The sequence below is a fragment of the Aethina tumida genome, chromosome 6, assembly GCF_024364675.1.
Source record: "Aethina tumida isolate Nest 87 chromosome 6, icAetTumi1.1, whole genome shotgun sequence".
NCBI lineage: Eukaryota > Metazoa > Arthropoda > Insecta > Coleoptera > Nitidulidae > Aethina > Aethina tumida.
Window position 1 is genome coordinate 13,160,453 of NC_065440.1, and position 26,857 is coordinate 13,187,309.

General features: G+C 30.4%; 1 protein-coding gene across 4 annotated transcripts in view; it reads right to left on the reverse strand.

Moving 5' to 3' along the window:
* The window catches only part of LOC109605368 (TWiK family of potassium channels protein 7-like), a 234,727-nt gene that overhangs the window by 37,995 nt on the left and 169,875 nt on the right, over nucleotides 1-26,857 (reverse strand). For all 4 annotated transcript variants that reach the window (XM_049968423.1, XM_049968424.1, XM_049968422.1 and 1 more), the window contains one exon: nucleotides 4,613-5,283. In XM_049968423.1, coding sequence (XP_049824380.1) covers nucleotides 4,613-5,216 — 604 coding nt within the window. In that variant the 5' untranslated portion in view covers nucleotides 5,217-5,283. The remainder of the gene's footprint in view (nucleotides 1-4,612; nucleotides 5,284-26,857) is intronic.

Sequence of the window (26,857 nt, forward strand, 5' to 3'; positions counted from 1 at the left end):
AACTTTTTACGTTTTTAGTGATTTTTTAAGATTTTTAGTAATTTTTTAAGGTATTTAGTAACTTTTTACGTTTTTAGTGATTTTTTAAGATTTTTAGTGATTTTTTAAGGTTTTTAGTAACTTTTTACGTTTTTAGTGATTTTTTAAGATTTTTAGTGATTTTTTAAGGTTTTTAGTAACATTTTACGTTTTTAGTAACTTTTTACGTTTTTAGTAACTTTTTACGTTTTTAGTGATATTTTAAGATTTTTAGTGATTTTTTAAGGTTTTTAGTAACTTTTTACGTTTTTAGTAACTTTTTACGTTTTTAGTAACTTTTTACGTTTTTAGTGATTTTTTAAGATTTTTAGTGATTTTTTAAGGTTTATGGTAACTTTTTACGTTTTTAGTGATTTTTTAAGATTTTTAGTGATTTTTTAAGGTTTTTAGTAACTTTTTACGTTTTTAGTGATTTTTTTAAGGTTTTTAGTGATTTTTTACGTTTTTAGTAACTTTTTACGTTTTTAGTGATTTTTTACGTTTTTAGTGATTTTTTAAGATTTTTAGTGATTTTTTAAGGTTTTTAGTAACTTTTTACGTTTTTAGTAACTTTTTACGTTTTTAGTAACTTTTTACGTTTTTAGTGATTTTTTAAGAATTTTAGTGATTTTTTAAGGTTTTTAGTAACTTTCTACGTTTTTAGTGATTTTTTAAGATTTTTAGTGATTTTTTAAGGTTTTTAGTAACTTTTTACGTTTTTAGTAACTTTTTACGTTTTTAGTAACTTTTTACGTTTTTAGTAGATAAGTTGATTATACTAAAAGTAATTCATTTGAATATTTTAGTTAAGTTTTTTGTTTCGCATCCACCATTTTTACAATTGTTGTTAAAAATGGCGAATGCGCAACCAATCCAATAATTAGTTACTATTAAACAAATTCTAAGAATAAGTTGATTATACTAAAAGTAATTTATTTTATCCACTGTTAGATCCATTTGTAACAGGTACTATTTAATTTTCTTTAATTAATCAGTAAAGTAACCTTTAAAATACCATAAAAAATAAGATTTTGATGTTTAATAGATGTTTAAACATTGTGAATGCACAAACAAATTGTATAATTACACCCACATCCAAAAGACAATTAATTTTATGTATTCAAATATCTTATCCTAATTGATTTGAATATTTTAATTAAGTTTTTTGTTTTGCATTCACCATTTTTACAACAGTTGTTAAAAATGACGAATGCGCAACAAATCCAATAATTAATTACTATTAAACAAATTCTATGAATAAGTTGATTATACTAAAAGTAATTTATTGTATCCACTGTTAGATACATTTTTAACAGGTACTATTTAATTTTTTTTTAATTAATCAGTAAGGTAACCTTTAAAATACTAGAAAAAATATGAAAGACATTTTAAAAGTATCTACATTCAATTTTTTCTTTGTTTTCAGAGCTCCGCAACATGGAAACAACAGAAAATACCAAAATTCTAATTTGAGAAATAGATTTATTATACTTTCTACATAATATACTGAAATTTCAAAAACATAAGTCTCAAATTTTTTGCTTCGTCTGCAGAGCTCTGCAACTTCAGAACAATAACAAACTTCAAAATGAAAACCAAACAAAGTAGTCGAAAGTTAGTTAGTCAGATACAAAACCACCCTGTATAACCCCCAACGCGAGCGTATTTACGAATGACCATTTTATATTAGTTAACCGACGAACAGTGTAAAATTTTTGAAACGTCCGAAAATAAATTATTCAGTCGTGTTGTTTATGCGCGTTATGGCCGTTAAACACAAAATTTAATGTTAATAGTGAACATTAAATAAACGGCCAATAATTCATTCAGTTATTTACTGTGGCCGTCCGGAATAATTTCGCCCCGAATTAGATAAATATTAATAGGTTCCTACTGCCACGTCATTAATACGAATCCGTACATACGGGTTTCAGTTACGCGGTGATTAATAATAATAATAATGTTAATAACAATAATCCAATCCGCCATTTTTTCCCCTTTCCGATCGAAATGATACGATAATGCAATTACTGGCTGGCCCGAAACTAGTCGGCTAATCAAGTCGGATTGCGCATTATAATTGTTTTAATTGGGGTCTATAGGTAGGGAGGGGGGTTAATTCCGAGGAATTTTTTAATAAGCATTCGAGAGTTCGACCCAAAGTACGTATTTAAGCCCTTATTGCAGTTGTTGATACGGAAAAATGGAACAGATAGAGCCGAGTTCATTTTAATTAGCCGCTGAAAAAGTTCCAGTAATCCGATTAAATTCCATGGCGGTTTCGAAATGGGCTCGTATCGAACTGTTTTCTCAATTCTCGGCATTAGTGCTTATTCGACTTCAAAGAATGGCATTTTTGTTCGCGGCAATTTATTTGCTGATGCGTATTTGTTTTTACAAATAATTATAGGAGCTTAAACAACAAAATATATCTGATATATCAGGATGATAAACTTAGCTTTATAACTAATGAAGTTTGAACTCAGGATTGAACTCTACAGCTTTAGATTGCATAAAACTAGTTAAATTTAATGGACTTTGACTTAATTTCCTCAAGTTACGGACTCTCAATATATAAATTTTATAATTATAGAACAAAGCAGTTATCTGCCAAACTGGTATTCTTCTATATGGTGAACTTTGAGGCTTTATAACGAATGAATTTTAAAGTTTAGATACAGGATTGAACTATACAGCTTTGGATTCCACAGAACTAGTCAGGTTTAATGGGTTTTGACTTAATTTCATCAACTTACAGATTGTCAAAATATAAATTTTATAATTCTAGAAAAAAGCAGTTATCTGCCAAACTGATATTCTTCTATATGATGAACTTTAAGGCTTTATGACGAGTGAATTTCAAAGTTTAGTTATAGAATTGAACTCTACAGTTTTGTATCACACAGAACTAGTCAGGTTTAATAATTTCCTCAAGTTACAGACTCTCAAAATATAAATTTTATAATTATAGAACAAAACAGTTATCTGTCAAACTGGTATTCTTCTATATGATGAACTTTGAGGCTTTATATCAAATGAATTTCAAAGTTTAGATACAGGATTAAACTCTACAGCTTTGTATTACACAGAATTAGTCAGGTTTAATGGGCTTTGACTTAATTTCCTCAAATTACAGACTCTCAAAATATAAATTTTATAATTATAGAACAAAGCAGTTATTTGTCAAACTTGTATTCTTCTATATGATGAACTTTGAGGCTTTATAACGAATGCAGTTTAAAATTTTGATACAGGATTGAACTATACAGCTTTGGATTCCACAGAACTAGTCAGGTTTAATGGGTTGTGACTTAATTTCATCAACTTACAGATTGTCAAAATATAAATTTTATAATTCTAGAAAAAAGCAGTTATCTGCCAAATTGATATTCTTCTATATGATGAACTTTAAGGCTTTATGACGAGTGAATTTTAAAGTTTAGTTATAGAATTGAACTCTACAGTTTTGTATCACACAGAACTAGTTTGGTTTAATGTGCTTTGACTTAATTTCCTCAAGTTAGAGACTCTCAAAATATAAATTTTATAATTATAGAACAAAGCAGTTATTTCTCAAACGTGTATTCTTCTATATGATGAACTTTGAGGCTTTATAACGAATGAATTCTAAAGTTTAGATACAGGATTGAACTTTACAGCTTTGGATTCCACAGAACTAGTCAGGTTTAATGGGTTTTGACTTAATTTCATCAACTTACAGATTGTCAAAATATAAATTTTATAATTCTAGAAAAAAGCAGTTATCTGCCAAACTGATATTCTTCTATATGATGAACTTTAAGGCTTTATGACGAGTGAATTTCAAAGTTTAGTTATAGAATTGAACTCTACAGTTTTGTATCATACAGAACTAGTTTGGTTTAATGTGCTTTGACTTAATTTCCTCAACTTACAGACTCTCAAAATATAAATTTTATAATTATAGAACAAAGCAGTTATTTCTCAAACTTGTATTCTTCTATATGATGAACTTTAAGACTTTATAATGAGCGAATTTCAAAGTTTAGATATAGAATTGAACTCTACATCATTGTATTACACAGAACTAGTCAGGTTTAATGGGCTTGGACTTAATTTCCTCAACTTGCAGACTGTCAAAATATAAATTTTATATTTCTAGAAGAAAGCAGTTATCTGTCAATCTGGTATTCTTCTATATGAAAAACTTTGAGGCTTTATATCAAATGAATTTCAAAGTTTAGATACAGGATTAAACTCTACAGCTTTGTATTACACAGAACTAGTCAGGTTAGACTCTCAAAATATAAATTTATTAATTATAAAACAAAGCAGTTATCTGTCAAACTGGTATTCTTCTATATGATGAACTTTGAGGCTTTATAACTCATGAATTTCAAAGTTTGGGCACAGAATTGAACTCTACAGCTTTAAATACCAATGGACTAGTCAGATTTAATTTAATAAACTTTGACTAAATTTGCTCAAGTAACAGACTCACAAAATATGAATTTTATAATTTTAGAGGAAAGTAGTTATCTCAAACTTCAATATAATGGACTTTGAGGTTTTATAACTAATGAATTTCAAATTTTGTACACAGGCTTGAACTTACCTATGGTCGTTAGGACGGTCAAAGAATAAAGGAACGCCTTGGCGAACGTCCACTCGTAGTTCTCTTGCCCAGTCTTCCCGCTCAGCTTCTCCCTCAACGGCTGCTGATGGGCCAGCTCCTCCTCCATGGTCTTCAGCAGCTCATCCTGAAACCTGGTGATCTCCTGAGCGGCCAACCTGGTCCAATTATCCCTGTACAGTATGTTCAAATTGACGGTGATCTCCCAGATGTTCTCCACGGTCCGCACCCTGGCCTCCTCGTTCCTCGCCTTCAAGGCGGCAGTCTGGTTCAAGAATTTTTTGTCGCCGCTCTTGGTCAGCGAGGTGGTGGCCAAAATCTGGTGCTGGTACGAGCCGCCGCCTTCTATGGCCAAGAATATGACGGAGCCTATTAGGGTGTAGCCGAAGAGCAACACGCAGATGCCGATGTTGGTGGCCAGACCGGCGAGGAAGGCCTTGCTTTTGTTGCGTGTTTTGGCGTTGATGCAGCCGCAGCAAGTGTCCTCCTTTTTGGGTTTCACGTCTCTTTTCAGGGAGTTCGTGTTGCCGGGCTTGGAGACTTGGGGGTAAGGTTCGTAGCAAAAGTGGCCTGAGTCCTTTTCCATTTTCGATGGATGGTCAATCGTTGAGTCAGTGGCTAGAGTCTTTGTATTTGCTCATGTTTTTGCCAACCTGCAATCAAAACGTTTCGTTAGTCAAGCAAAAAGGTACTTTGTAATGTAACAAGTTACGGCGCCCGGAATCGACTGATCCGTAATAAAATCCGGATGATATTCGAGTGTGTTTTCTTTTAATAAAGCCTCACGTATCCCTCATAGATCCATAAATCCGTGCAAAGTAGCTCGACACTTGGCGGCGTTAAAATTCACGTCTTGTAACTGTCTCGCGGAATAATTCAACCCCGGCTTCCTGGGGCCTGAGGGGGTGGAAGACAAACCTTTTTGGACTTAATTCGGGAAAGGTGGAAAAGATAACGTTTGCCATGATTCAATTCAACGCCCCGATATTAGCGGAATTTATCGAAATTATCACATTCACACATCCAGATGTGCGACATAAATCATTTCGCAATAACCCTCACCCCAGTTTACAGGCCCGGATTTTCTTTAACTTATAGGCAATTTATGCCGAAGTTTCAATAAGCGCCCGGGAGTTTATCGCCAATCTCGATTCCATGTAAGTTTATTATGTTCCGCAAGATCCTAAATTAAATTCTAGCCCCCGACCGACTCGACATTCCAGATATGCACTTTACATCCATCCGCTGCGGCGGCGGAATTATAAAACGAAGGGGGATGGAAAAAGTGGAGATTTATTCCCGATAATCTGGGCGATAATTGTTTGCCCTCGGAATTGTGGTTGAAACACGAGTATCCCAATAAACTTTCCGTGAGAGTCCTTCGATAAGAGTCAATAAAAAAGTTCGTCCCAACTTTGTTTCGATGCCGTGGCGTTGGGGGGGACGTTTTTTAAAGCTCCCTCACCTCCGGGGTCGACGATCAACACCGGCACAATCTATATTTTTCGACGGAGTTAAAGAACTAATTACCAGTTTATTAAGTCAACCCGTTCGAATTAAAAAGTGCCTTTAATAATGCAGTTGCTCTAAAGTTAAGGTGTAACTTTCCCCCCCCCCCCCCGTATACTAACTAACAAGATTAATTTTATTCCTTGCAAAAATAAGCTCCCAATCGAGTTTGTTACGGAGTTATGCTAACTCGAAGTTGGCTGGTTTTGTTGGGCCCGGGTCAACGCCATGCACGTTTCCAAGACGTCGACCCACTTGCATGCACCTTCCGCAAATGATGCCTCAAACTTGCCGGGCCTCGAAGTTTGACGGTTTTGTCTGTTAGGAAGCCCGTGCACGGTACAGTTTTAAATTGGGATTTAATGCACCTGCGAAAGTTGTCGAGACTGTAAGTTAATTGTTTAAATTTGTGTATCTTTTACTGGTGCCGAGCTTTAAAGCTTTGCGGGTATTTTTTTGTTTTTCATTTGGTTCAGTTTAGGTTGTTTTGGTAGAATGTGAGCACTTTTTGATGTTTTATTTATGTGCGTCTTCGGTGTAACCTAAGTTTTATAGTCACAGTTATTGTGTTTAAAATATTGGTTGGGGTGAAAACTTCATTTGGTGTGACTATATAATGTTGAATGTGCTTTAAAAATGCCATTTACTGTTTAAGGAAGTTTTATTATTAATAAATAGTTTGTTTAATCACTTTTAACAGACATTATATTCATATTTATGATGATATTAACATAGACACAGCCAACAAGTCCGAAATCAACTAAACAACTGAAAAATTACCTTCTACTAAATAACTGTTTAGACAAATAAAGAAGAAGAAAATATTTTTAATCTTTATTCTTTACTCTTTATATGACACCCACAGTTCTCCCACCAAAAATTCTAAATCTGGTAAAAACAAAATAATATTAAATATATTTTTCATCAAAATTGATAGATGTGTTCCACTTTCCAGTGTCAGTGGAATTTACTCGTTAGTTTTTTATCACCAATTGCAGAAATTTTAAAGAACGAATTTATAAGCATATTAATTTTAATGTAATCTTTATTGTTTATTCTTTATATGACACTCAAGTTCTCCCACTAAAAATTAGTAACTTTTAGTTATGTTGGTAGTACAATGGGAAAATGACTTTCACCATTCTAAATCTGGTAAAAACAAAATCATATTAAATACATTTTTCATCAAAATTGATAAATGTGTTCTACTTTTTAGTGTCAGTGGAATTTACTCGTCAGTTTTTCATCACCAATTACTGAAATTTCAAAGAACGAATTTATAAACATATTAATTTTAGTGTAATCTGTGTTGTTTATTCTTTATGTGACACCCACAGTTCTCCCACCAAAAATTAGTAACTTTTAGTTATGTTGGTAGTACAATGGAAAAATGACTTCCACCATTCTAAATCTGGTAAAAACAAAACCATATTAAATATATTTTTTATCAAAAATGATAGATGTGTCCTACTTTTCAGTGTCAGTGGAATTTACTCGTTAGTTTTTTATCACCAATTACAGAAATTTCAAAGAACGAATTTATAAGCATATTAATTTTAATGTAATCTTTATTGTTTATTCTTTATATGACACCCACAGTTCTTACACCAAAAATTGGTAACTTTTAGTTATGTCGTAGTACAATGGGATAATGACTTTCACCATTCTAAATTTGGTAAAAACAAAATCATATTAAATATATTTTCCATCAAAATTGATAAATGTGTTCCACTTTCCAGTGTCAGTGTAATTTACTCGTTAGTTTTTTATCACCAATTCCAGAAATTTCAAAGAACGAATTTATAAGCATATTAATTTTAATGTAATCTTTATTGTTTATTCTTTATATGACACCCACAGTTCTCCCACTAAAAATTAGTAACTTTTAGTTATGTTGGCAGTACAGTGAGAAAATGACTTTCACCATTCTAAATTTGGTAAAAACAAAACCATATTAAATATATTTTTCATAAAAATTGATAGATGTGATCTACTTTTCAGTGTCAGTGGAATTTACTCGTCAGTTTTTCATCACCAATTACAGAAATTTCAAAGAACAAATTTATAAACATATTAATTTTAATGTAATCTTTATTGTTTATTCTTTATATGACCCCCAAGTTCTCCCACCAAAAATTAGTAACTTTTAGTTATGTTGGTAGTACAATGGGAAAATGACATTCACCATTCTAAATCTGATAAAAACAAAATCATATTAAATACATTTTTCATCAAAATTGATAAATGTGTTCTACTTTTCAGTGTCAGTGGAATTTACTCGTCAGTTTTTCATCACCAATTACAGAAATTTCAAAGAACAAATTTATAAACATATTAATTTTAATGTAATCTTTATTGTTTATTCTTTATATGACCCCCAAGTTCTCCCACCAAAAATTAGTAACTTTTAGTTATGTTGGTAGTACAATGGGAAAATGACTTTCACCATTCTAAATCTGGTAAAAACAAAATCATATTAAATATATTTTTCATCAAAATTGATAGATGTGTTCTACTTTTCAGTGTCAGTGGAATTTACTTGTTAGTTTCTCATCACAAATTACAGAAATTTCAAACAACGAATTTATAAAGATATTAATTTTAATGTAATCTTTATTGTTTATTCTTTATATGACACCCACAGTTCTTCCACCAAAAATTAGTAACTTTTAGTTATGTTGGTAGTACAGTGGGAAAATGAATTTCACCATTCTAAATTTGGTAAAAACAAAATCATATTAAATATATTTTTTATCAAAAATGATAGATGTGTCCAACTTTTCAGTGTCAGTGGAATTTACTCATTAGTTTTTCATCACCAATTACAGAAATTTCAAAGAACGAATTTATAAAGATATTAATTTTAATGTAACCTTTATTGTTTATTCTTTATATGACCCTCATAGTTCTCCCTGCAAAAATTAGTAACTTTTAGTTATGTTGGTACATTGGAAAAATGACTTTCACCATTCTAAATCCGGTAAAAACAAAATCATATTAAATATATTTTTCATCAAAATTGATAGATGTGTTCCACTTTCCAGTGTCAGTGGAATTTACTCGTTAGTTTTTTATCACCAATTGCAGAAATTTTAAAGAACGAATTTATAAGCATATTAATATTAATGTAATCTTTATTGTTTATTCTTTATATGACACCCACATTTCTCCCAGCAAAAATTAGTAACTTTTAGTTATGTCGTAGTACAATGGGATAATGACTTTCACCATTCTAAATTTGGTAAAAACAAAACCATATTAAATATATTTTTCATCAAAATTGATAGATGTGTTCTACTTTTCAGTGTCAGTGGAATTTACTCGTTAGTTTTTCATCACCAATTACAGAAATTTCAAATAACGAATTTATAAACATATTAATTTTAATGTAATCTCTATTGTTTATTCTTTATATGACCCTCATAGTCCTCCCACCAAAAATTAGTAACTTTTAGTAGTGTTGGTAAAACAATGGGACAATGACTTCCACCATTCTAAATCTGGTAAAAACAAAACCATATTAAAAATATTTTTCATAAAAATTGATAGATGTGTTCTACTTTTCAGTGTCAGTGGAATTTACTTGTTAGTTTCTCATCACCAATTACAGAAATTTCAAAGAACGAATTTATAAACATATTAATTTTATTGTAATTTTTATTGTTTATTCTTTATATGACACCCACAGTTCTCCCACTAAAAATTAGTAACTTTTTAGTTATATTGGTAGTATAATACGAAAATGACTTTTCACTGTCAGTGGAAATTATTCGTTAGTTTTCCATCACCAATTACAGAAGTTGGTAGGACAACAGGAAGATGACTTCCACCATTCTAAATATGGATGATTTCCATCACCAATACAGAAGAAAATTTAAATATTTTTTAAAAGTTTCTCCTGAAGTAAATAATAGCACCATTGGCCCAATCGTGGTTATATTTGATATGTACCTTTTGTGTACCTTTAAGAACCAATTCTATCAGTTTCTCCAGTAACAACAATACATGTCCATTGTGCCAGACAAAAATCGTTAAACCAATCTTTCATTAATAATGGTCCACAAGAGACAACTTCGAAAGACAACGAAACTAGTAGCCGTGAATTTTTATAAAGAGAACTCTAAGCCCAACATCTTTACAACATAATTCCGCCCCTTGTGGTTGAATCGAAGTGTTCTCTTTCGTGGTATCCGAACGATTTCACGAGAGATATCTCGTGTCGAGTCCCTATACAATCCGATATCATTATGCTCCCCGATACTAGACAGCGTTTTTATAACTTTGTTGTCGAATAAAACCGGATAGTTATAGTTTTCCGAATCGGTTCTGGTCCTAACGAACCGGGAAAAATCACCTAACAAGGAAACGATGAACGCCACCGCCGCCGCCGCCTCGAATAATATTCAAATAAAGAAAAAAAAAAGTGAAAAGGATGAAACACGGAGGCCGGCCCGCGAATAACCGTCGTAAAACTTTATTTACGGATAACTCAATAAAAAACTTTTTCGGACGTGTTATTTAAGAACGGGTTCTGCGTTATTTCGTGCAATAATAAACCGAATAAATTCGTCGGAGGAATCAAAACCGGGCGGGACTTTTCCGTGCCGGGTCGCGTATTAAATTTCATCGGGGAACGGAGATAATGCCGAAAGTTTTTTGCCTTTATTTACGGCACTTACTCCACACCCGACAATAAAGGGCCCGTATAAATCGGCCAATATGCGGTCTTATTAGGATTTTTTTTTACTGCTTTTATACGTCCGTTCTTTTGGAGTTTCCGCAATTGGTTATGGCCAAAGTAACGGATAACTTCGACTAACACTGATGATATATAATATACCTATATATATATAATATTCTTGATGCGGTTGTTTTATTAACATAATAAAAATGGTGGATGCGCTTGTCCTACCAACATAACTAATTTATCAGAGAAAAACTTCAACAGTCCCACCAACACACTAAAAGGTCATCAACTTTTTGGCGGGAAACTATGACAAAGTATAAATAGTAGACTATTTCAAAAAAATCGACAATTTTTTTTTCTTATTTATATCGAAAATCTTGTTAGAAATGGTAAAAAAAAATTACTGTGAAACTTACAGCTCTTAATATTAATATTAAGAGGTGCCGCATCGTAAATTTTAATTAACGTTTAAATAACACGGGAACGGTGTTCTCTTGGATTTTGAAATTTTTTAACTCTCGTCAGAGATAATATTTCAAAATGATCAAAACAGATTTTTACAGAAAATTTAACGCTCTACAAAAAATGTCTCTTACAGTTTTTTGATATATACATTTTTTCAAAAGTTATTTAACATTAAAGTTGGATTGATTTAAAATTTTGACATTTTTCTCATTTTCTGACGCAACCATCAACTTTATGGGAAAAATTTTATATGACATTTTTTGTAGACAATTCAATTTCCTATAATTTGTCTCCGAAAAAGTTTTTGATATTTTTTACACTGCTGAAAACTAAATGTTTTATTAAGTAAATGTTATTTTACTGCTTAAAATTAAGAATTTTATTTAAATAATAAGTATTGTAATTGCTGTTCATTTTTCGTGAAACACTGTTAATGTAACGATATATACTACTTTGATTATAATAAACAATCAATTTTTTTAGTAAATATCTATTTATTTAAATAAAATGCTTAATTTTAAGCAGTAAAATAAAATTTTTTTAATAAAATTTTTAGTTTTCTGCAGATAGCTTATGATCTGTAAAAAATATTAAAAACATTTTCGAAGATAAATTATAGGAAATTGAATTCTCTACAAAAAATGTCATGTAAAATTTTCCCATAAAGTTGATGGTTGCGTCAGAAAATGAGAAAAATGTCAAAATTTTAAATCAATCCAACTTTAATGTTAAATAACTTTCAAAAAAATGAATATATCAAAAACTTTTTCGGAGATAAATTATAGGAAACTGAATTCTCTACAAAAAATGTCATGTAAAATTTTCCCATAAAGTTGATGATTGCGTCAGAAAATGAGAAAAATGTCAAAATTTTAAATCAATCCAACTTTAATGTTAAATAACTTTTGAAAAAATGAATATATCAAAAAACTGTAAGAGACATTTTTTTTAGAGCGTTAAATTTTCTATAAAAATCTGTTTTGATAATTTTGAAATATTATCTCTAACGAGAGTTTAAAAATTTCAAAATCTAAGAGAACATCGTTCCCGTGTTATTTAAACGGGAAAGAGCTGTAACTTTCACAGTATTTTTTTTACCATTTCCAACAAGATTTTCGATATAAATAAGAAAAAAAATGTCGAGTTTTTTAAAGTCTAATAAATAGTATAGATTATATTAAAATTAATGTGTTTATAAACTCAGTTTTTAAAATTTTAATCCATGTTCTGTCACTACAAATAACTGATTAATAATTAAATAATCCGTAAATTAGCAGTCTACAATAACAATGGTAACGCCTAATTGTCCTACCATTGCATCATTTAATCCGAGGCCCTATTGTTGCACATTTGCGTGCGGTCCCATTTAAAGAACTTAATCCGCATCCGCGGTATAATTAAAGACCTCTTAATAAATCCCCATTTAGTTTATTATTTAAAAAAACACGCGTTTCCGTGTACCGCGTATTAGTGAAACAACAAAACGTTGCGCGCGGCGTAATTAATACAGAGCAGAAAAAGCCGGCGGCATTCCATAATTTATTGCGGGGGCGCCAGCCGAATTATGGGGACGTAACTAACAGCTAAACGTGTACTTTCGCCGTAATAAAATTGCTTTTTCCCAGTGGCCGGAGGGGGATAAAAGGTGGGCCTCCAGGAAATTAATCGCTTACCATTTATTTACAATTCAGAGGTTAGACTAAGCGGGATTACCCACTTTTATTTCGTCCGAAGCGCACGAGTATGTGTGCACCTATGGATTTATACTCTTGCAATAAACTTGGCTTTTTTTTAGGTTAATGGGGGTGGGGGGATGTTTTTACTGCGTGCCTGGCAGTTTGTCGGTTCGGTTTTATGGACGTATTTTCACGGGGAAACGGCGACTGTAATAGTTAAATCTATTATTATGGGGGCCCAGTCTAATGATTGTTACATTTTGTACGTTGGCCGATTGTTTCACGAGTCAACCATCACTACAATGGATGTACCTAAAGCTTTTGATTCAGTTTGGTATAATGGCCTAATGCCGAACCCCGGAATATAAAGACTTACTTCATAGTTTCCTCCAGGACAGATAGATTTTTCAGAAGATGGTGTGGTCCTATTGGGCCTTATTTTGAAGTTATCCTGGACACAAAACTTGTCTGGCACTATATCAGAGAGAAAGCCATGAAAATGAACAGGATCAGGAAATTATACTAGTTAAGGTGCATAAATGGTTCCACCTCCCTTCTCATCAAATTAAGCTTAAGTCACCATACCAAGGAGTTAATTAAGATATGGCTCTTCAGTGTAGACACCTTTCTTTCCATTTATTATGTTTTCCTATGATTTATATACAAAATTCGGGAGTGGTGTCTCGGTACATGAGGTGTATCACATCTTTCCCCTCAATCTCGGGGGTTTTTGGGGGACAAGCTGGGAAACGTGCGGGACTTCAAAGTGTACGAGGTGGTAGATCCAGTGGGCAGGCCCATCAGTCTAGTCCCCCATTACTGAGTTACACACCGACCGTACCAGTCAAATCTCGTATTACGAGGTCTCGTTGATTGTTACATTTTGTACGTTGGCCGATTGTTTCGCGAATCAACGACGGCCACAAAACGGCACGTTTAAACCGGTTGACAAGCTTTGTTGGTCGCGAAAACCCATGACGCCATGTATCGGCTTTCCCGCCACACAAAACCGTCAAACTACCAGACGCCATTATTTCGAATGCGGCAACAAAGAGACATTTATTATGAAACTGAAACAAATTTATTAGACAAAAGTGCAATATTCAAGTGAATTGTTAAAGCCGGCTCTAAACCTCCTCTGCATCGTGTTCATTCCTAAATCGTCGCCCATAAAAATAAATAACATTAAAGCTTAACATCCTCGCCACATTTCAATTTAGCAAATTTCTACGATAGCAATTCGGGGTAACAATGGAGAAAATGCAATATACATATTTACGCTTTATGAAAACTTGACGGGGCTTATTTAATTTTATAGGCGGACGTATAAAATTCCTGGATGTCGGGGATAGAACATAAATACAGGTTTATACCCCCAATATTATTCATATTTACCAGTCTGATAAAAGTATGTGGATGCGAATAAAATAGTTCACAAAAGGCTATAAATAAATTTGGATTATCCCACTATAGTTTTATTTTAACAGGGACTTTATCGAAGGCAAATATCACCGATGATCAAGATGAAGTATTAAAAGGGGGTTCGATCTAATTTAAATTCTTGTGTCTGTTGTTGACTTAATGAAAATCTGCAAACAAGAGAGATTTTGAACTTAATGAAAATTTCCAGAGGTCCCCCTCAGCCCGTTCGTTTGCCTCGCAATTATATTTGTACGACATAAAACGACATTCACCATTTAAAGGGACTTTTTACTTAAAGTTCATTTGTTGAGCATCATAATGAAATGTAAATATACAATAAAAATAATTGAGTTATTGCGCTCCGTCCTACCAAACGAGGAGAGCCCGTTCCACGAAAGCGAATTAAGCCGATTCCTCTGGAGGGATGGAAGTAATTTGAAAAAATCATACCCGAAAGTAAATTGGATATTATGATTGCGTGGCAAATCGAAAAAACGAACTCCAAGAAGAATATTAAGTGATACAGTCGGTGGAGTTAGAACTTAAGTGGCGGACACTTAGGGCAATAAATTACAAGGTTTGCTGGCTCTCAATTTTTAAATAAATCACCGTTTTATCCTCGAAGGTAATTGGTTTGTTATAATTCGAATGGGGGTGAAAAATTCACGTTTACCTACAAAGATAAAATGAATTGACCTGTGGGCAATGATACTTCAGTTGCAGAGCATCAAAGTGTTTCGTAAAAAGATTGAGCCAAACGTAGAAAGTAAATATTTCCTTAGGCCTCCGGGTTTTTTACTCTGAATATAAATACAGTTGTCTTCAAGTGAATTTAATTAAATTGGATGTTTCTAAATCCCATTTTTTATTACAAAGTTTAATTTAAATTTAAATCCATTATTTTGTGTCCTTAATTGTTTATTTAATGTAAATAACACTACAACAAATTTCATTCGTGTTAGAGTTAAAATGGATGAATATTTATAGAAGCTCATTAAATCCTAATTTCCATATACATTTTACGTTTTACAACAGTGTTGAGCTGTCTGCTTATTAATTGATGTAATAATTTATTCCTGATGCTAAATTATGTCGCAAAATATTAAAATCGAAAAGGATTTCAATAAATAAGTAAAGAAATATTCTCCAAAATAATTAAAATATTAAATATTTTTGAAATTAACAAACAATTTTATTGAATCATTGCTTAAAATATATAAAAAAGAAATGAAACTATTATAAAAATTCTTTATTAACTTGATGCAAAATATTAAGTAGTTGCTAAAAACAAATTTAATGAAATATTCTTCAACATAAGAAAATCAATTATTAATTAATTTTGAACTTGATATAAAATATAATAAGACATTGCTAAAATCAAATTAATTAAAATATTTTCTACGTAAGCACACTTCCCACTTGGCTGGTGAAACAAAAACGTTTTCCAATGATTGAAGACGACGGTTTCATAAAACAAATCGAACCGTCCGCCACTAAAACAATTTCCAAACTAAAACAGTTCAATTCACATTCGTACAAAATTACGCCAGATTCCACGGGCCAAATTCCGGTTGAATTGATGCGTTTCCCACCTGAACCGGAACGATCCGGGGAGGCCGGAGATAATAAATCCGCATATAAATTGGTACCCAGACAGTGTCTTGATGTCGATCCAATTAATGTCACCTCATAACCGAAGTTAGTGCAGTTATTACATCTCCTGTGGGGGTGAGAGGGGCGTCGGTCGAACATAATAAACTCCGGGCGAAATGGCGGTAATTAAACAGACGGACGCGCAACCCTTTTGGTGAACGCCGAGTTTCCGGGTCCGTCTTAAGATTATCTAACTGCCGGAGCGTGTGTTTTGTGTGTGTGTGCCGGTTGAAAAATTAAAACCCAATTAGTCGAGGAGAATGGAGGTTTTATTGATGATAGGGGTCGCGGGGGTTTCATTAAACTTGGCCCTTTCATCGTTTCACCCCAAGTGGTTCCACATAAAACATTATATTTAGCATCGAATTGAAATGTTAAAGATGGAAAAGGTGCTCGTTATAATGGCTCGTTATGCCTTCTAATTAAATTTTACAGGAATGTGTATAAGGAAATAATTAAGATTGGATGGGGGATTCGTCTCTTTACTTCACGTACTTTTAATGAAATGGGGATTTAGAAAAATTCAGGTTATTTAATTTAATCCACTTGAAAACAATTGGATTTATTATTCGGAGAAAAAAAATCCGGAGGCCAAATGAAATATTTGCTTTCTACGTTTGGCTCAATCTTTCTATGGAACACTTTGATGCTCCATAACTAAAGTTTCAATGCCTACAGGTCAATTTCTCTTTGTACGTGAAGATGAAGTTTCATTCATCGGCTTTGTATTATAATAAACCAATTATCTTCGAGTATAAAACGTCGATTTATTTAAAATCTGAACGTCAGCAAAGTGTGGAATTTAATTTTAAATTACTATCGCCTAAATATTATGTTTTACATGTTCATTACAAGGAACATCTTTTCAAACTTATTAGTTTCATTATGGTTACTGAAACCCATTTGTTTTTGATGTTTTTAGACAAAATTTGACATAGGAAATAAAATACTACATCAATTAGTAAATACAGAGTTCAAGTCAGTTATAAAATGTAAAATATGTGTAGAAATTAGCATTTAATGAATTTCTGTAAATGTTCATTAATTTTAGCTCTAATACGAATGTTTGAATTCTGTTGGAATGTTACTGACAGCACATAAATAATATACAAAGGAGGATTTAAATTAAATTTAATGCATTAATACATATTTCTAAAATTATTACATTATAATTGTACATAAAAAAAGATAAAAAAGCAGTATATATACATATATTTAAATTTATTTTATTATTGTATAATATGTATTAAGGTATAATTTAATATATTCTCAACAGTACCACTCAACATAATCCACCTTTTATCCATCAATAGACTTACAAGGGCCCACTTAAATTAACTTAAGAAAGAAAACGTTCCAAGGAATTCCTTTAATGCATTTGTATATATTTTTAAACTTATTTCATTATAAATATATATAAAAATAGATGAAATATAATATTATGTGAGGTTAGAATTTACGCATCTTGCGGTGAAGTCTCTCATTTGTTAGTATAAAACATGGTGTGTTCATTGGTAAAAAGTGATCATAAGCTTTAAAGTTAATTTTTATTCTTTTATCTGAGATATACAGTATTGTATAATATGTATTAAGGTATAATTTGGTATATTTTCAATAGTACCACTCGACATAATCCATCTTTTATCAAACAAGAGACTTACAAGGGCCCACTTAAATTAACTTAAGAAAGGAAACGTTCCAAAGAATTCCTTTAATGCATTTGTATATATTTTTAAACTTATTTCATTATAAATATATATATAAAAATAGATGAAATATAATAATATGTGAGGTTAGAATTTACACATCTTGCGGTGAAGTCCCTCATTTGTAAGTATAAAGCATGGTGTGTTCATTGGTAAAAAGTGATCATAAGCTTTAAAGTTCATTTTTATTCTTTTATCTGAGTTATACAGTACTGTATAATATGTATTAAGGTATAATTTAGTATATTTTCAACAGTACCACTCGACATAATCAACTTTTATCTATCAACAGACTTACAAGGGCCCACTTAAATTAACTTAAGAAAAAAAACGTTCCAAAGAATTTCTTTAATGCATTTGTATACATTTTTAAACTTATTTAATTATAATTATACATAAAAATAGATTAAATATAATAATATGTGAGGTTAGAATTTACGCATCTTGCGGTGAAGTCTCTCATTTGTTAGTATAAAACATGGTGTGTTCATTGGTAAAAAGTGATCATAAGCTTTAAAGTTAATTTTTATTCTTTTATCTGAGTTATACAGTACTGTATAATATGTATTAAGGTATAATTTAGTATATTTTCAACAGTACCACTCGACATAATCCACCTTTTATCTATCAACAGACTTACAAGGGCCCACTTAAATTAACTTAAGAAAGGAAACGTTCCAAAGAATTTCTTTAATGCATTTGTATATATTTTTAAACTTATTTTATTATAAATATATATAAAAATAGATTAAATATAATAATATGTGAGGTTAGAATTTACGCATCTTGCGGTGAAGTCTCTCATTTGTTAGTATAAAACATGGTGTGTTCATTGGTAAAAAGTGATCATAAGCTTTAAAGTTAATTTTTATTCTTTTATCTGAGTTATACAGTACTGTATAATATGTATTAAGGTATAATTTAGTATATTCTCAACAGTACCACTCGACATAATTCACCTTTTATCATTCAACAGACTTACAAGGGCCCACTTAAATTAACTTAAGAAAGAAAACGTTCCAAAGAATTTCTTTAATGCATTTGTATACATTTTTAAACTTATTTAATTATAATTATACATAAAAATAGATTAAATATAATAATATGTGAGGTTAGAATTTACGCATCTTGTGGTGAAGTCTCTCATTTGTTAGTATAAAACATGGTGTGTTTATTGGTAAAAAGTGATCATAAGCTTTAAAGTTAATTTTTATTCTTTTATCTGAGTTATACAGTACTGTATAACATGTATTAAGGTATAATTTAGTATATTTTCAACAGTACCACTCGACATAATCCACCTTTTATCTATCAACAGACTTACAAGGGCCCACTTAAATTAACTTAAGAAAGGAAACGTTCCAAAGAATTTCTTTAATGCATTTGTATATATTTTTAAACTTATTTCATTATAAATATATATAAAAATAGATGAAATATAATAATATGTGAGGTTAGAATTTACGCATCTTGCGGTGAAGTTCCGCATTTGTAAGTATTAAGCATGATGTATTCATAGGTAAAAAGTGATCATAAGCTTTAAAGTTAATTTTTATTCTTTTTTCTGAGTATTGTATAATATGTATAATTTGGTATATTTCCAATAGTACCACTCGACATAATCCATCTTTTATCAAACAAGAGGCTTACAAAGGCCCACTTAAATTAACTTAAGAAAGAAAACGTTTCAAAGAATCTCCTTAATGCATTTATATATATTTTTAAACTTATTTGATTATATATAAAAATAGAGTGAGATTAAAATTTAGGCATTGCTAAAAAATTACAAAAAATAAGCTATAAAGGAGATTTTTATTCTTTTATCTTTGTTTTACAATAACAATTAATGTACAATACCGATTATTTTGTTGAGAAAGCTTTTTTTCTAATTAAATGTTAAATTACCTTTTCCGGTACCCAATAAACTGACTTTTATTCAAGATATCACATGCAGATGGGTTTGAATCCTTTACAAAACCGAACCAAAAACGACCAGCCGTTTGAGGCCTTTGAAGTGGCGTGACTTGCAAACTCAACAAACGTTACATTCTTCCCCAACAAAGGGGACCAAATTAATGTTTTACCTAATTTTCCATAACACACACACACACATGCACAATGGGGGAGGTGTTCGGAAACAGAATAAACGGAACGCAGATAAGACCGTAATAAAATGCGGCGGGGTGTGGGGGTTCGGAAATTTGTTTCAGCTTGAAATAAATTTGAAAATTTTACGTGTGCCAGAAGGAAACAATTAGCGGACCGCGCCCTACATCAGAATTAATTTTTAATTGGGCCCGAGCCCGAAATAATGTTGCACGAGATGAGCGGCTTATTTATTTACGGTCGGGCCATGCACAAAACGAATTTTAACGTTGGAAATTCGTTCAAAATTTACGACAGAAACCCCCCCTTCGGCCGCCCGGAAAGGCATAATTGTGTTGTCTTGTGTGCCAGAGTGCGGGGGGGGGGGGAATCCCCGATCGACGGTATATTTGCTACGAGGCAGGAAGTTGAATTATGTTAACCATCCACCCCACCTCCGGGTCCGCCACCATTGTCCCGATAGGTGTTCGAATCCGTCGAAACACCGTTATTATATCGTGGGGGTGGCGAAAACAATATAAAGCAATCAGTACGAACGGGAGTAATTTATATCGTCGGACAAATCGAGTTATTAAACCGGAAAGTCTGACTGGGTTTCTTTGGCGGAACAACGCCGCCGCCGTTCGGGCGGCCGCCCCTTTGTCGATTCGGTCCGCTATTAATTACGATTAGAGCGTATTTTAATACGCACTGTATTTACAGTTTCGCACGCGTTAAACTAAATCGGACCGATAGTAAATTTATTCACGGACACAGGTTTGAATAATGGCTGTTTATGCGGGAATTAGTAGTAAAATATAGGTCTCGTGTGCATTTATACTGTGCAAGCACGTACTGGTCGCAATACGGACATTACTTGACCTATATAAATACACCGGCAATGGTCAAACACAAATAATTGCGTGATTTCTGCGGTCGAACGGATCCACTAACTTGAAACCGTCGAAGATGTGATAGATAATTCTCACAATCAACGAAATTCAATACAATATATTGAATTTGATACGAATCCACTCTGTAACTGTTAACAATGAATCATATTGTGGCCTTTACTCAGGTTATTATATTATATTTCCTGATATAATTACTTACAATACAATACCAATAATACAGTTATCTGTAATTTTATCCTCAATTGGTAGTTTCAATTACAGACCCAGAGATGTCCCGCCAGTACCAAATTAAATTAAAAACAACATTTAGTTGAATTATTGAAGTAAATATTTACTCAGATCTATTTATTTATACATATTAAATAATTGATTGATATAATAATTAATTTTTGTACCTCAGAAGATATCTGTAATTAAAATGCAGCTGAACTTTTCCAAAAGCAGATTCCTGTAATTGATCATATGATTGATATACTCCGAATTAACGTATCAACGAACTTTTAACTTAAATAACAACTCTCTCAAATACTTTTGACTTGACAACAAAAATGAGGTACGTACTAATTGATTAATATAATAATTAATCGGGTGGATAAAAATATCCAGTGACGGTAACCTAAAGGTAATTAAAATGAAATTAAAAATGCCCAAACAATTTTTTTCTATTTTTGGAACGGTTTGTTATTAAATTACCATAAATGGAATGAATTTAATGTTGTTATAATATTATGATTTTCAGATTTTGGCAAATTTAATTTAAATTTAATTCTTATTTTGTATCCCTGATTATTAATAACAGTCGGATAAATTTAAACGATCGTGTTAGGGTTAAAATGAACCAACATTTACAGAAATTCATTAAATGCTAATTTCTGTACGTGTATATATAATTTTACAGCATGCTTAAGCTTCGTGATCAAATGATTGATGTAATAATTAACTCGTTAGGTCTAATCAAGGCTAAAATTATTCAAATGTATATTTAGATATTAAAATAAACTAAAAGATTGACAAAAATCTGAAATTGAAGTGATTTGTTATTAAATTATCATAGATGGCATGTACTAATTAATATTATGATTGATATACTTAATACTATATTAGTTTAAATTGTTAACCCTTATTTTGTATTTTTAATTGTTTATGTAATATCAATAACACTGCATCAAATTAAACATTAGTTTTAAATGAATAAATATTTACTGGAATTCATTGAATACTAATTTCTCTATATTTTGTTTCAAAACAAGTTGAGCTGTGTGCTCATTGATTGATCTAATAACTAATTTTTGACTTCGAAATGAACAAACAACTAGATTTGTATAATTAAAATTAACTAGAAATATATAAAAATATGTTTATTGTGTTAATAAATACTTTGATCTTCGAATTTTCTAATTTTAATTTAAATTTTCATCTCTATTTTTCATTTCTTAATGAGCTGTGTACTAATTGGTTATAAATATCCAAAAATAGATTTCTGTGATTAAAATTAATCTAAAAAATTCTAAAAATAGTTTTATAGAATCATTTTTATCTAATTATCATTGGTGAAATGAGTTTCATGTGTTAATAAATACTTTGATTATCAAATTTTCTAATTTTAATTTAAATTTTCATCTATATTTTCATTTTTTAATAAAGTTGAGCTGTGTACTAATTGGTTGATAAAATAATTTATTTCTAATGTAGAAATGTACCTATAAATATTCAGAAACATATTTCTGTAATTAAAATTAATCTAAAAAATTCTAAAAATAGTTTTATAAAATCATTTTTATCTAATTATCATTGGTGACATAAGTTTAATGGGTTAATAAATACTTTGATTATCAAATTTTCTAATGTTAATTTAAATTTTCATCTCTATTTTCCATTTTTTAATAAAGTTGAACTATGTACTAATTGGTTGATAAAATAAATTATTTCTAATGTAGAAATGTAGCTATAAATATCCAAAAATAGATTTCTGTAATTAGAATTAATCTAAAAATTCCAAACATAGTTTTACAGAATCATTTTTATCTAATTATCATTGATGAAATGCGTTTTATGTGTCAATAAATACTTTGATTATCAAATTTTCTAATGTTAATTTAAATTTTTATCTCTATTTTTCATTTTTTAACAAAGTTGAGCTTTGTATCAATGGGTTGATAAAATAATTTTTTTTTCTTATGTATAAATATCCAAAAATAGATTTCTGTAATTAAAATTAATCTAAAAAATTCTAAAAATAGTTTTCTAGAATCATTTTTATCTAATTATCATTGGTGACAATTTTCATTTTTTAACAAAGTTGTTTTCTAGAAATATTTTTATCAAATTATCATTAATAATAAAAATATTTATTAATAATCAAATTTCCCAGTAAATTTTAATCCCTATTTTTCATTATATAACAAACTTGTTATAATGTTATAATTTATTTCCGCTGTTGAGCTAAACCTAAAAATATCAAAATTGTAATAAATGTTTCTGTTATTAAATTAATCTGTTTATTATTAAATTACTTCAGCTGACATGAATTTAACATATAAGTAAATATTATGATTATTAAATTTCCCAGATTTAATTTAAATTTAATTCTTATTCTGTATTCTAAATTGTTTATCTAACGTCGATAACACTTGAATAAATTTAAACCAAGAGTTAAAACGACGTAATTTACACGAACTCATTAAATGTTAATTTCTCATTTCACAATAAAGCTGAATTATGCCCCAATTGATTAAAATAATGATTCATTTAGTATACAGAATTAAACCAAAAAATATCTAGAATAAAGGTTTCTGTAATTGAAATTTTTCAAAAAAGTTTTCTGTAATTAAAAAAATGAGGATATTGTTATTTTATGTATTTAATAAACGTGTTTATCAAAATCCCCAATTATTAAATTAAATTTAATTGCTCATTCTGTATCCCTAATTGTTTATCTAATGTCAATAACACTCCAACAAATTTGAACGCCCACATTAGAGCCAAAACCGACGAACATTTACAGAAACTCATTAAATGCTAATTTCCACACACATTTTTCATTTTACAACAAAGTTGAGCCGCCCAAAAACCAATATTTTCCAATCATCGACGATGTTTGCCAAACAAAAACACCAGTTCTTGAAAACACGATTTCTGACCGGAGCCCACCCAGAAAAATTAATAAACTCCGGATAAACTAATTACGGATTCATTGTGTCACGGAATACGGGGCGCAAAATATAATTTCAAACCGGTGCCACCCTTCAGGATCTTGGACAGAGTCAACAGTCGGAGTGGGTCGGTTAATTAAAAAAGTAAGGCGGCCACTGGTTCGCCCTCCCGCCCCTTTGATAATAACCGAGAGGAACATTAGCAATTTAAATTCATCAATTGAGCAAAGTCTCAACCCAGAAACCCTTTGCAATGCTAAGTGATAGATCAATTAATAAATGCATTAATAGAATGGGGACCGGAATAATTGACTTAGGACTGTTACTTCGCCCGGTGGAAACTCCGCCGTAATAATATAATGGGACCGGCTGCTTTTTATCAGAACGTACAATTTCCATGCTATAAATTAAATAACGGACTCTTTTTCGCGTGGAAATGCAATTATAATTACTCGTAATTGTACCGAACTTTTCTTCGCCCGACTATTATGCCCGAGTTGATTGTGGAACACGTTCTTCCATTCCAAGTTTGATTTAGACCATTGTCTGGCGACTATTTTCATTATACTAAACCAGTTTTATTAGCTCAAGACACATAAAAAGGACTAAATGCAGTTTGCACCATACAAAATTAATTATAAGAAACAGTTTTTCTGTTTCAGGAAGTGGTAGGTGGAATGGAAGTCTGAAATTGATTTATGTCATTGTCGGTGAATTAAAATAAAAAGAAATACCTTCAGGAAAGTTGGGAAAATTTACAAATTACAAATAATTCAACACTTTATTTATAAAGTAATTATTTACAATACTAAACTAAGAAAATAGAAAAGATGATAACAAGCAAAGATAGGAAAAAAAAATAAGTCTAATATTACAATATTAAATCAAAGATATGAAGAAGAAACTATGGAAACAAAAAATGAATTTATGTCAGAGACCAAAGAATTCAGAACAAAATAAAATATTAATAGATTACATGGAATACTGAAGAAGAACATGCCAAAACAAAATTAAATATTATAAAATAACAATATTAGAGAAGAATGGATGGTGGAAGAAACAAAGAAACCAAAAGAAGATAATATAGAACAAAAGATGAAAGAAAAACATTAAACATTAAAAATGTATCAAAGGCTAAAGAAGAACAATCCAAAACAAAATAAAATATTAAAGATGACAATAATAGACAAGATAAGAAAAAAAGTAAAAGAAGATAATAAAGTACAAGCAAAGAAGAGAAAAATGGAATTAGATCTATTACTGATACACCAAACCAGATAAATGAAGAGGAAACAATGAAAATAATAGATTTACATTCAATACTAAAGATGAATATGCCAAAACAAAATTAAATATTAAAAAAAAAACAATATTTGACAAAAGTATATGGTGGAAGAAACAAAGAAATCAAAAGAAGATAACATGGAACAAACGAAGAAAGAAAAACATTAAACATTAAAGAAGAAGCAATGGAAACAAAATGGATTGTATCAAAGGCTAAAGAAGAACAATCCATTACGAAATAAAATATTAAATATGACAATAATATACAAAACAAGAAAGAAAGAAACTAAAAGAAGATAATAGAGAGTAAGCAGAAAAAGAGAAAAATGGAATTAGATCTATTATCGACATACCAAACCAGATAAATGGAGAAGAAACAATGAAAATAAAGAATTTACATTGAATACTGAAGAACATAACAAAACAAATTTAAATATTAAAAAATAACAATATTAGACAAGAGTAGACGATGGAAGAAGCAAAGAAACCAAAAGGAGATAATATATAACAAAGAAAGAAAAACATTAAACTGGGACTAATATTATAATATTAAATCAAGGAAATGAAGAAGAAGAAACAATGGAAACAGAAAATGGATTTGCATCAAAGGCTAAAGAACAATCCAGAACAAAATATAACATTAAAGATGATAATAATAGACAAGATAAGAAAGAAAGAAACTAAAAGAGGATAATAGAGAACAACCAAAGAAAGAGAATAAAGGAATTAAGTCTGTTACCGATATACCAAACCAGAAAAATGGAGAAGAAACAATGAAAATAAAGGATTTACATGGAATACTTAAGAAGAACATACCAAAACAAATTTAAATATTAAAAAATCATAATATTAGACAAGAGTAAACAATGGAAGAAACAAAGAAACCAACAGATGATAATATAGAAGAAAGAAAGAAAGAAAGAAAAACATTAAAGTAGGACTAATATTATAATATTAAACCAAAGAAATGAATAAGAATCAATGGAATCAGAAAATAAATTTGTATCAAAGGCTAAAGAAGAACAATCCAGGAATTAACATTATAAATGATAATAATAGATAAGGCAAGAAAGAAAGAAAGTAAAATGTCAAACCAGAAAAATGGGGATGGAACAATGAAAATAATGGATTTACATGAAATACTGAAGAAAAACATATCAAAAACAAAATTAAATATTAAAAAATGATAATAATAGATAAGAGATGAAGGTGGAAGAAACAAAGAAACCAAAAGAAGGTAATATAGAATAAGCAAAAAAAAAATTAAACTGGGTCTAATATTATTAAATTAGAACGAGGAAAATGAAGAAAAAACAATGGAAAAAACAAAATGGATCTATATCAAAGACTAAAGAAGAATAATCTAGACCAAAATAGAATATTAATTAAAGTGACAATAATAGACAAGAAAAAATTATGGACTAAAAAAAAGAAATTAAAAGAAGAAAAAAAGCAAGCAGGGAAAGAAGAAAATGATATTAGGTCTATTACCAATTTTAGGCCAGAAGAAGATTATTATTAAAAAAGCAGGGAGCCAAAAAAATTAAACTTAATCTAATATTATAATATTAAACAAAGAAAATGAAGAAGGAATAATGGAAACAGAAAATAAATAAATGATTAACTCTTTTACCGATATGTTAAACTAGAAAAATGGAGAAGGAACAATGAAAA